The 12,046-nt window shown below is 34.9% G+C and overlaps 1 protein-coding gene across 1 annotated transcript; it reads right to left on the bottom strand.

Annotated features, from left to right (window-relative positions):
* Window positions 1-1,261: 1,261 nt before the first annotated feature.
* LOC112054081 (endoplasmic reticulum metallopeptidase 1-like) lies at window positions 1,262-10,678 on the bottom strand. Its single transcript, XM_052885235.1, has 10 exons — window positions 10,637-10,678; window positions 8,749-8,865; window positions 8,419-8,599; window positions 7,605-7,760; window positions 7,312-7,439; window positions 5,785-5,929; window positions 4,772-4,923; window positions 3,398-3,554; window positions 2,471-2,591; window positions 1,262-1,478 (listed from the first exon to the last, which is right to left on the bottom strand). The coding sequence occupies exons 1-10, from the start codon at window positions 10,676-10,678 to the stop codon at window positions 1,262-1,264; spliced, it is 1,416 nt and encodes a 471-aa protein (XP_052741195.1).
* Window positions 10,679-12,046: the final 1,368 nt, after the last annotated feature.

Raw genomic sequence — 12,046 nt, 5'->3', positions numbered from 1 at the left:
ACTCGTTAGAAAAGGGCTGGCTCATTTTTTGCACATAGGATCAACCTGGCTTGACAACGCGGAAATGTAGCCAATATCCTAGCCACCATTTCACGTGAGCATGATTTCTATAGTTCTTAGGATAAGATAGTAAAAGCATAAGTTCCCTATTGTATTCTCTCACAATAAAAATAACCTAATTTATACAACATTGAAGATGAACAACATACTCGGAAGCAGATATAGGAAATAAATCTACCATTGGAAACAAATCTATCCATGATAGTGAAATAAACTGATATGCAAAATCTCGTTATCAGTTACGCAAACATTATCATGACATCAAGAGAACACCTACTTCAACTATTATCCAGTAGCCAAAAAAACATGACGTTTTTCATGTTTTATCTGTTATCATTTTGTACTTGTAGCTTTTTGATCAATCTTTGATGAATTGATTGATTGATGTACAAAAATTACATAATGTGTCTAAAATTGCAGAAATGGCGGGAATTGAACCCGAATGTCACATTGCAATATCAATCATTATTTTGATACCCCTCAGTCAGAAATAAGGAGATCCGCAGAAGAACCAAAGTCACTGACATAGCTCAGCGAGTCGCGAAGCTGCAGTGGCAATAGGCAGGCCACATAATTCGAAGAGCCGATGGACGTTGAGGTCCCAAGGTGCTGGAATGGCGACCCCGCACCGGAAAGCGCAGTGTTGGTCGACCCCCTCACTAGGTGGACCGAGGACAGGGAACTGCTGTATGCTGGCGGCTCCAGACCGTTGTGTCTAAAAGTCCATGCCAGAGGTCTATGTTTGTGCGGTGATGATGATAATGATGATGATGATGATGAAGATGACGATGAAGATGATGATGATGATGATGATGATGATGATGATGATCATCATGATGATGATGTGGATGAAGATGAAGATGATGATGATGATGATGATGATGATGATGATGATGATGATGATGATGATGATGATGATGATGATGATGATGATGATGATGATGATGAAAGTCAGTGGAACAAGGTTGGCAGAGTCTGCTATTAGCCGCGAGATTACAGCTCAAACAGCAACTCAGTTTTCTGAGCCATTATTATTAAAAAAAATACAAAAATATTTATCACTAGAAAGCCACGTTATTTATGATATTAATATGTATATTTTATCTCCGTATTCTCATGGGAACGAGAACTACGCAGGTGTAATCGGGGGGCGTCAGCTAGTATTGTAATAAATATTAGTTTCCTTAACTTACCATTAACTTTAGAGTATCGAACCACCGTCATAGAGATCATACTGCCGACACACATCAAGAACAGAGGAGTTCCTATCAGATATCTGACGTTGAAGAACATTGGTATGCAGCATAGAGCCAGCATAAACACCGTTATGATGAAACGTGTGGCCGCCATTGCTTGAATAGTCCGCATTGATGAGTCCAGTTTTGTCTATAAATAAGAAATTACTTATAGTAGGATATCTAAAAATGTTCAAGTACATACGTACACTCGTAATACTGAGACTATAAATGTCAAACTTAGTGAAAATACAGAATTATATTAAATGCAGTTTCTTTGATGTGTTACTCATTACACCCATCAATGTTCAGCCTACGTGGACCTATATTCTAATTCAATAAAAAAACAGTCATACTACAAACCATATGACTAAAATGTTGCAGAAAACTCAAGACTTCAAGAAGAACACTATACGCTATGATAGAGTTAGAGAGTATTGTTTATGGGCTGGCTTTTCATGAATTTGATAACTTTTTATATTATTAGGTAGTGCAAGCAATAAACATTTGCTTTGCTTAACATATAAATATAAACTGACAATTATCACAATTTCTCTACCTTTTTGCTTCGCCAGAAGTCAAACACATGAGCACCAGCCACTGATGCAAGCACATATGGCAACCAATACAACGGGGCTATAAGCCAATAGGCTGATAAATATCTAAAAAAATATATTAATCATTAAAATTTCACCTAAATAATAAAAGGAGCAAAGAAAACGATATTAATATTTAATAATAGATTATTCATTTAAATGGTTTTTTTCAGCCATCATCAAAATCGGTTTGTAGCATCCTAATGCCCATGGTCATTTTCCAAGATCGTAAACGCTATCGAAAACTAAGAAATGTATGGGACTATAGTTCGAAACCGATATGTTGTCATCAAACGAATAGATATGTCGTACCCACCATATGTATTCGTTCAACAAAATTCCTAGAAGAAAATATAGCGTTTCTAAATAAAGATCGCCTTTATAAATAATAATGATTCTAATTATAGAAGGGATAGCTAAATTACAATTTTGATAAGTGATTACGATTCGAAGTCGAAGTATTTGAACGATTTATATCGTTTATTTATAGCGATTACTAAAACTCAGATGTTTCTAAATGAAATCACCTACCAAATTATTTAGTCACGTTAGTATACATAGTATTTTATTGTAACTCACCTCATTTGTATGGTCGTAGCGATCATAATAGAAGCAAACACGGTGATAACGACTGCTCCACTCACTATGCTTAGAAAACGACCCACGAGAGACCATAACAACTCACGAATGAACGACAAAGCTGAAAAAAAAAGAAAAACGATCATAGAAAAACATTCATTTTACAAACTCCTCTCAAACCTCACTTCCCTAAAATGGGGGGTGGAATTTTCTATGGAGCAATTGCAGGTAGGAGATGAGGCGCACATAAGTCAAAGCGAAGCTTAACCGGGTCCGCTAGTAATTTATTATACTGCGTTTCATAAATTCTCAAATTGTATGAGTAATCATAAATGCAAATATTTTTGCCGACGATAAAAACAGTATTTTCCGTTATCTTCATATTCAAATTCACGTTTACATAATATTAACTAAGTATTAACGATACTTATAATATTATGAAATTCTAATTAGACGTATGATTTTTATCATTTTAGGTATTTCTATTTATCACTCGCCTAATACTTTAATGGATAATTAAGTATATGTCTAAAAAAAAGCTATCCATCATCTGAACGTTGTAAATCAATTAATATTAAATATTTAATAATGTCTTACTAAACTGGCTTGTTGATCTAGTGGTTGGAATATTTGGCTTCAGATTGAGGTCCTGGGTTCGAATCTGGGGTCATAAAATACCTAATGAGCTTTTTTTATTGTAAGATATTTTCAGTCCAGAGTTGGGAAATTGGTGGTGTACAATACCGTTGGTCCTGGACACTATCATTAACATCTGATAGTGGCCGTTAATGTACCATTATCACCCTAAGCCCACCAACCCACATTGAAGCAGCGTGGTGGGTCTAAGCTGCATGTCCCCTTGTGGGAAGGTGCCTTGGTCCATCGTACTGGGTCATCAAAATAGGTTGTTAATGATAAATATCTTACTTGTCTGTGTACTAATTCCAAATATGAATATTGGATAGGCGACACTCGTAAATCCCAACAGCACAACGAGTATGTCAACCGCCAGGGCCGCAGATCGTGTAAATGTTATGAGAAACCAGCCCATGTAGTCAAAATATACGGCTGTTGAACGTGGAACCTAAAACAAAGTATACAAGCTACAATAAAGTAAATATATGACCTCAGTCTCCGATTCCGGAGGGTGTGGGTTCGAATCCGGTCCGGGCATGCACCTCCAACTTTTCAGTTGTGTGCATTTTAAGAAATTGAATATGAAGGAAAACATCGTGAGGAAACCTGCATACCAAATAATTTTCTTAATTCTCTGCGTGTGTGAAGTCTGCCAATCCACATTGGGCCAGCGTGGTTGACTAAGCCTAACCCATCTTATTCTGAGAGGAGGCTCAAGCTCAGCCGTGAGCCGAATATGGGTTGATAACGACGAAACCGAGATCGTGTGATGACCAGACATACCCACCTCATTTTATTAATTCTGAAAGGTTGACAACTCAGGCTTGTACGAGAAAGTATGGAGTTTGGATCGTGATAGCTTTGGAAGTAAGCGTTCAATTTGACGGCCTCCGTGGCGCAGTGGTATGCGCGGTAGATTTACAAGATGGAGGTTCTGGGTTCGATCCCCGGCTGGGCCGATTGAGATTTTCTTAATTGGTCCAGGTCTGGCTGGTGGGAGGCTTCAGCCGTGGCTAGTTACCACCCTACCGGCAAAGACGAACCGCCAAACGATTTAGCGTTCCGGTACGATATCGTGTAGTGACCAAAAAGGACCAAAAAGGGTGTGGATTTTCATCCTACTCCTTACAAGTTAGCCCGATTCCATCTTGCATCATCACTTACCATCAAGTGAAATTGTAGTTGGCTTACTTGTACAGAATAAAAAAAAAGTTATGCCAATATAAACAGCAATTGTTTGATATTTTGTATGGGATATCAAGTCTTCACTTCACAGACCCTTAGCTTCATGGCAACCATTCGCTAGAGACCCTTTAAAGATCTTTAACGGTGTTTTCAAACTGTTTTCGCAAAGTAATTGTTGATTAGGGACATGATTTCTCATATTATGTTGATAATAGGCTATTTGACAAATGGTCTTCTTCATTATCGTTCTACTAGATTAAAAAAATTATCATATTTTTAATGTGGATTTTCATCCAACTCCTAACAAGTTAGCCCGCATCATCACTTACTGTTGGTAAGTGATGGTGGGATTGTAATTAAGGTGTAAGTAACTTGTAAACAATAAAAAAAGCTTCCTAAAATGAGGTAAGTCTGGCTTCCGCAGAAGTCCAATATCATTACTTAAATAAATAAATTGAAAGTTTCATCAAACTTACGTACTCTGTTAACTAAGCCTTCGTAGTCTGCCAAGGTCTGTACGAGGGGAAGAAGCATGTTTCCAGCATTTTGCATGACGCCGTCTCTAATTAACTCAATCCTGTCGTTTCGTGTGTGGTATATGTGACCCCATTGAACGAACGCTAAATCGATACCTACGAGTACAAACAGAAATAAATATATTTGGACAAAACACACATGGCGGCTATCTAGCTTTAAAGTAAACACAGTCTGTATTATGGGGATTAACATAGCTGATTTAATCATATACATTTATATACTAGGTATACGTAAATTGCTTAGGTGTTATCAACAACATCATCATCATATCAATCGATGGAAGTCCACTGCAGGACAGGGACTTCCATCTTTTTTTTGTAGGGACTTCCAAATCACTATCTTGAGCAGCCAAATCCAAATCCAGCGAATCCCAGCGAATCGCTTGGTGTCGTCAGTGTCTTTTCTAACTTTGTTATGGACCGTACAAACTTAGGTATATAATGTAGGTACAAACACACATACACTGTGTTACTTAATTAGTTTTACTTAATCGATGGGGGGCTTTTAATTGTTTATTATTAATCCCTCCCCAACACACTGGAAAAAACAAAATAACAAATATTTTCCAGTAATAGCAATCAAATCTACTGGATGCTTTCTGCATCAAGGTCACTACCAATACAAACTGCGCCACGTAGCCGTCGAATAATAATCCTGTAGCCTTGTACTATTATGTGTTAAGTGGTTACAGTCAAAAAACGATTAATATAGTTAAAATAAAAATTTAATCATAATCTATACTAATATTATAAAGCTGAAGAGTTTGTTTGTTTGCTTGAACGCGCTAATCTCAGGAGCTACTGGTCCGATTTGAAAAATTCTTTCAATGTTAGATAGCCAATTTATCGAGGAAGCTTAAACGTTATATATTATCCACGTATTCCTACGTGAACGAGAACCACGCGGGTGAAACCGCGCGGCGTCAGCTAGTTATGAATATTTTTAGCGAATCTTACCCATGATATCACCGAAGTCTCTCCATATCCGGAAGTCGGTATCAGATGGTATAATTCTGTTAGTAAAGAGGAATTCTCCTAAACTTTGAGCCATCGGTCTTGAGGTTGATCTTCTAAATGCTTCTAGTACTCTAGCGTCTGTTACCTACGACAAGTTAAATGTTTCGTACATGTTTATGTAAGTACAGTAAGCAAAATGTAAAATTATTTATTGTTTACATCTCAATTGCTCGGAAAATTTTCTTTTGGCTCGATTTTGCTGCCTAGGCAAAAAAATAAATTCAAATTTAGAACATAATTTTTTTTTTATAAAAAAAAATAAAAAGAAATGCGGAGTTAGTTAACCGCTAATTTAGTTTACCTGTTGATAATTTCATTTATTTCCATTTAGGTAACTAATTAAACATTAATTGAGTAGTAATATTTTTACGTTAAATTGTAAAACCAAACAAGAATAAATTTTGAGTTGGCAAGAAAATATTTTCTAATTTAAAATCTTTCACTTGCTCAATATTAAACACTGGTCACACATTGCACTTGCGGCAGACGAAATTTTCGCTACGTTTCATAACAAATACTTGCAATTTAGTAGGAGTATTTACCTGAAATAGATTGGGCCGCCCATTCATTCCAGCTGCGTCCAAGTTTACAACAGCAATACAGTTTTTTGACCAGGGATGACTTAAAAATCCATGGCTTCCCTTTAAAAATGTAATTTTATTATTTGTAATTTAAATAGAGATAGTAGTCTATCTCTATCTAAATTACAAAGCCCTCTTTCACACGAGAGTAAGAAGTGATGCGTTAAAATCCAGCGTTGGTGGATCTAGCGTACTTATGTTATGAAGTTGAATGAAGGTCTATTTCCAACGCCCAAAATTGAAAATTCATTTATTTCAAGTAGGCTCAGTTTACAAGCACTTTTGATACGTCAGTTGACTAGTCAATTTCTATATGAGCACCCCACTGAAGTTTAGAATCCAAGGTCACTCCCAGGAAAACTGTGGAATTCTCCATTTCCATTGTTTCACCATCGATCATTATAGACTTATCTAATTTTATAACATTTGGTAATGAAAACTCAACACATTTAGTTTTCTTTGCATTTAAAAGTAATTTGTTAACAGTGAACCAATGTGACACATGCGATAGGGCACGGTTTACATCGTCGAAATTATCTTTACTTCTGTCACTCTTAAAAATTAAGGATGTGCAGCAAACAGTACTATCGTACTATAGATGCCAATGACATGGTGTGGTAAATCGTTTATGTATACTAGGAATAGAAAAGGACCCAGAATTGAACCCGGTGGAACGCCCATTGTGTTAGAAAAACCGCGCGACTTTCAATCATTTATGCAAACTTTTTGTGTTATATCACTAAAAAAATGCACGTGTCGTGTTTTAAAAACGCTCTCGTGTGAATATATACTCGGGACTGCATTTGTTGTATTTGAACGCCTTTTTAACGTTCGTTAAAAACTCTCGTGCGATTGAGGCCTAACTTTAATTTTTCTGTCTTCATACCTGTAACCCCATTTCCTCAGCTCCATTGCTGATAAATATAATATTGTGTTTCAGTTTAGTTGTACGTCGTGATAACTTTTCTAATGTTTCGACCATGGCGGCACAAAACAACCCATCATCTGATGCACCTGATATAAAAAAGTTAAAATTAAGCATATTTCGTTATTTTTTTTGATTAAACGAAATAAAATTGTACTTTTTGATAAGGACTTTTACTATTTTTACTATTTGTTACTACATGTATTTTCCTATTACCTCTTTCGATAAAATAATAGATAGAAAGAAGAACTTACCAATTGCAAATGGGACAGAGTCGTGGTGACAGTTAACAAGGATCGATGTTCCAATGGTACCATTGGGGTAAAACCCACTTTCACCTTCCAAGACTGCTATTACATTTGACAGGTTTCTGTAAACACTGGGTGAACCTATTGATAACCAAAAATAACCTGGAACAGATAAAATACTTTTTATAAACTACTCAATTAATTTGATTCAGAAAATGATATTTACCTGGAATGTTTTCCAGGAGTTTTAAAAAGGGTAAACTTATGGATTTTGAGATGTTCCTTTCGAATTTTCATTTTGCCGCTCGCGGCGCTGCTTTGGTAAATAGCGCCTAGAATATTTTTTTGACGATATCTCTTTTCCAAGTTATTTCATTATAAATATAGGTATGTACAAAATTAACTAGAGATTTTTTTTACAAGTGGTGGTAGAGTCTTTTACAAATAGTCAAACTTGACGTTTCAAAAGTGCTTGTAAACTAAACTTTTGAATTTTTGAATTTTGAACAATATACGTGCTTATATTTGTTTCCGTAAAGTGAATAGTTTCAGCACACGAAAATATCAAATTGTTATATAATAAGCGTTTCGCTGAAAAACTCAAAACCACAGAACCTCTAATCTAACAATATACCCATTTTCAAAACTCCCTGAGAAATTTCCAGGGTAAAATACCGGCTGGTTGGACTAAATGGGTTACTTAGATTATTACTAGATACTTTTGAGTTAGTTTACTTCCAAAATTTTCAAATACATATTTAATTGATCAAATAAAGAACACATCAATTACGCTCTGAAATATCCTCATTTTTCAGCTTACCATCAACAAGTTGCCAATCTGTGTGAATCGGTATGTTTGATTTTGCAGCAATACTATCAAAAAGGTTCTTCAAGTCCCTCGTTTTGATATAGTGGTATTCCAGACCAAATACTCTTGGCTTGTCTCCAAGTATTATCTGTAGATATTTTTTTGCAGACTCCTCGCTGAACGTGTTTGAATCCTTTAAAAATGCATTCATCAATGAAATTATCATTATCAAGGTCACTATCCACCAAGCCATGTAGCCATCCCAATTACATCTCAAAAACAAATTTCCTTGTACAATAATGTTTTAATAGCGCCAAAACTAATTAAAATCGAGAAACTTACATTGACTCCAATTTCTTGCTCTCCAATTGGCCTCGGCAGCTCATCTTCAATAGCTGTCGTCACAAACGCTACCAACATGAAAAATCCCAGCAATAACACAAAGAATGGACTAGGTACCTGAAAATTCATTTAACTTTAAGAGCATTCTTACTTGTCGGCTGTTGGACCCGGATTTGTATTCATTCAGGGAATCGGGCATTTCAGTTACATAACTTTTTAAATGAAGCTATTCTTCCGATTTTGTGTCAAACAGTGTAAATTGCTCCATATAAAATGTTCTGCCACTGGAACGTCAAAATCGTATCTCACGGACTAGAGCTAAACATACCTCATCATCGTTTTAATCATCATCATGTTGCTTGTTATAGATTGCTCATAGCAATAAGGCAGCCTTTGTATGCTAATTTTTAGTTTTATGTGCATGTGTGGATTTTGTAGGCTGTTTTTCTTTAATCGATTTTGTGGGCTATTTCTAGTCTCAAAATTGTAACTTTTAAGACAAAAAGTGAATTATATAGCATAACATTTCTTACGCGCATTTACTTTGAGCCTAGAAATTGTGTATCATATAATATTATTATTTATTGTCCTCCATTTTTCTATGAACCAAGTTTATTTAACGCGTCCTTGGTTTGGACGTCTTATCACGCATTAAATTTGTAATGAGTTGGGTTTTTGTTATTAATTAGTATTAATTTTACTTTGAAAGATAAGTTTCAATCTATTCAAAGGCGGTAGGTAATAATCTGCTATATTTGTGGTTATTATCGATGATATTCATCGATCGCCAAATTAGATGACACTTCATTTACTAATCCCACGTTATATGATAATGTTATTTTTTAATGATTCTTTATTATTATCACCAATGTAAGATGAAATGAACTTTGTGATTTCTATGAAATTTCTTAGAAAAACATTACTTTACTGAAATACTTTTTTTAATATCAGTGTGCCGGTTTCAGTGATTAGCAGGAACAAACAAATTAGACAATTAAAAAAAAGAAAATAGGTTCTTGCCGTAAGTACCTATAATAATAAAAAAAGTAATATAGTATTAAAAAGGAATGCTTCTATTACGTAAACCTTCATTCATTCATTCATAATTGAATAGTAAAAAAATGTTAATCTATAATATAAAAATTAATCGCAAAATGAGTTGGTAAGCGCATAACTCAACAACGCCTGGACCAATTTGGCCAATTCTTTTTTTTAAATATTCGATGAAGTTTTAGGATGGTTCTTACGGCGAGAAAAATTCGAATATTTTCAGGAAAAACCATAAAAATAGTCCTTTTCTTTTTCCCATACAAATGTTTTTCTGGCTAAAACGTTGTCAATTTGACCTTTATTGTTATTGTATAAAGTTCATATTAATAAAAATTAGAAAACGGAGTAAGGGTGGGGTAGGGTAGGGTAGGAGTAGGGTATGGTAGGGTAGGGGTAAGGTAGGGTAGGGGTAGGGCAGGGTAGGGGTGAAAGTTTACATCGAGTTTCACGCAGACGAAGTCGCGGGCGTCCGCTAGTTTTAAATAAGAAACTACACAAATATATGAAATTTAAGTGTCTTCAATTTTATTTATTTATGTAGTATTTGTATTCACATAATTCCGCATCAATTAAAAAAATCAGTGCAATTCATATATCCGCTACCTTGTCTATCCACCTACCTATTTGTCTATCTAAAGTACTTTTACTTTACAAATTATTCACTTAGGGGTACGAAATATCCGATCCAATTTTCAGATTTACTCCGATAGGCTCACAAAGTTTCATAAAAATAGGTCCAGCCGTTTCGGAGTTCAGTAACAAACTATATTAGAGAAAATATACTATAAGACTATATACATAACTATCACTAAACTATAAATACAAATAGTGAACGTACGTTTCTCCTTGGTGTAGGATCATCTTCAGTTTTTGGTTTCATCACAAATGAAAGGATGTGTACTTTCTTACGGCTGTGTATTGTGAAGTGATAACAACTGAACTATCATATACTTTATATTTATGTTAATATCTATCGTGTGTTTCTTATCGGATGTTTATCACAATATTACGTTCACTGTCAGATTTCCGCCATTGCATCACCGTGAAAGCGTGTTAATATAAATAAGTAATTATAATTAAACTGAATCGAACTTCTATAATTAACTATTAGTTTTTATCAGACACACGTATGATAACTTTTGGGTGTCATTATTCTGTTATCATACAATGGTAACGGTAAGTAGAGTGCAATATTAAATAATATTTAATTAGTCTATTATATATACTAGACATATTATATTCCGGGGCATGAACCTCCAACTTTTCAGTTGTGTGCATTATAAGAAATTAAATATCACGTGTCTCAAACGGTGAAGGAAAACATCGTGAGTAAACCTGCATACCAGAGAATTATCTTAATTCTCTGCGTGTGTGAAGTCTGCCAATCCGCATTGGGCCAGCGTGGTGGACTATTGGCCTTACCCCTCTCTTTCTGAGAGGAGACTCAAGCTCAGCAGTGAGCCGAATATGGGTTGATGACGACGACGACGACGATATATTATAGATAGATAGATATATTCTTTATTGCACATAAAAAAAATTATAAAACAATATTCATCTAGTAACAAAATAAGTAGGTTGAAATATGCACAAAGGCGTTCTTATCGCTATATTATGTTAGTAGGTATAAGTATTTCATACCAACTTTCAATTCAATACAATTTCTTTATTTGCAGATTGTAAGAATACACAGTTATCCTATCCTACTAATATTAAAATATTAAAAGTGTTTGTTTGGATGGTTACTCTTTAACGCCGCTGCTACTGAAGCGATTTGGCTGAAATGGAATGAAAATTGATTTTTCTCTGGATTAACACATTTACTACTACTTTTATCCCGAAAAAATCTAATCGGATTCCCGAGATTCACGAAAACATGGTGATTTTGATGGTATGAATGTTTGTTACTCTTTTACGAATTTGAAGTAAAGATAGATTATAGTCTGGTTTAACATAGTGGAAAAATCCATGGCTCAAGCGAGATTTGTGAAAAACTGAAATCCACGATGACGAGTACCATAATATTGAAGTGTATAATTATACAATTTTCCATAAAACAGCATGCAGTACAACACTATTAATCACAACTTTTTATGGATAAAACAAAAAATTTTAATTATTATTCTCACTATTATTTACATTTGTTCAATTATTCACAAACGAATTCGTTCATCACATTGCTACCTGTAAATGTGCTTACATTACATCATGTTATAAGTGTCACGTTAAATCCCACGCCAGTAGTTTT

The sequence above is a fragment of the Bicyclus anynana genome, chromosome 2 (genome assembly GCF_947172395.1).
Source record: "Bicyclus anynana chromosome 2, ilBicAnyn1.1, whole genome shotgun sequence".
Taxonomy (NCBI): Eukaryota; Metazoa; Arthropoda; class Insecta; order Lepidoptera; family Nymphalidae; genus Bicyclus; species Bicyclus anynana.
The sequence above is the reverse complement of the archived record's forward strand: the minus strand, read 5'-3'. Positions and strand labels throughout refer to the sequence as shown.

What these genes read in the sequence shown, in the direction of transcription:
- LOC112054081 (XM_052885235.1), bottom strand. Translation starts at nt 10,678, where the DNA reads ATGAAACCAAAAACTGAAGATGATCCTACACCAAGGAGAAAC. An exon ending in AGCAAGAAATTGGAGTCAAT is followed by an intron (nt 8,600 to 8,748) that starts GTAAGTTTCTCG and finishes GCATTTTTAAAG; the next exon opens with GATTCAAACACGTTCAGCGA. An exon ending in TGGAATTAGTACACAGACAA is followed by an intron (nt 2,592 to 3,397) that starts GTAAGATATTTA and finishes TTTTTTTTTCAG; the next exon opens with CTTTGTCGTTCATTCGTGAG.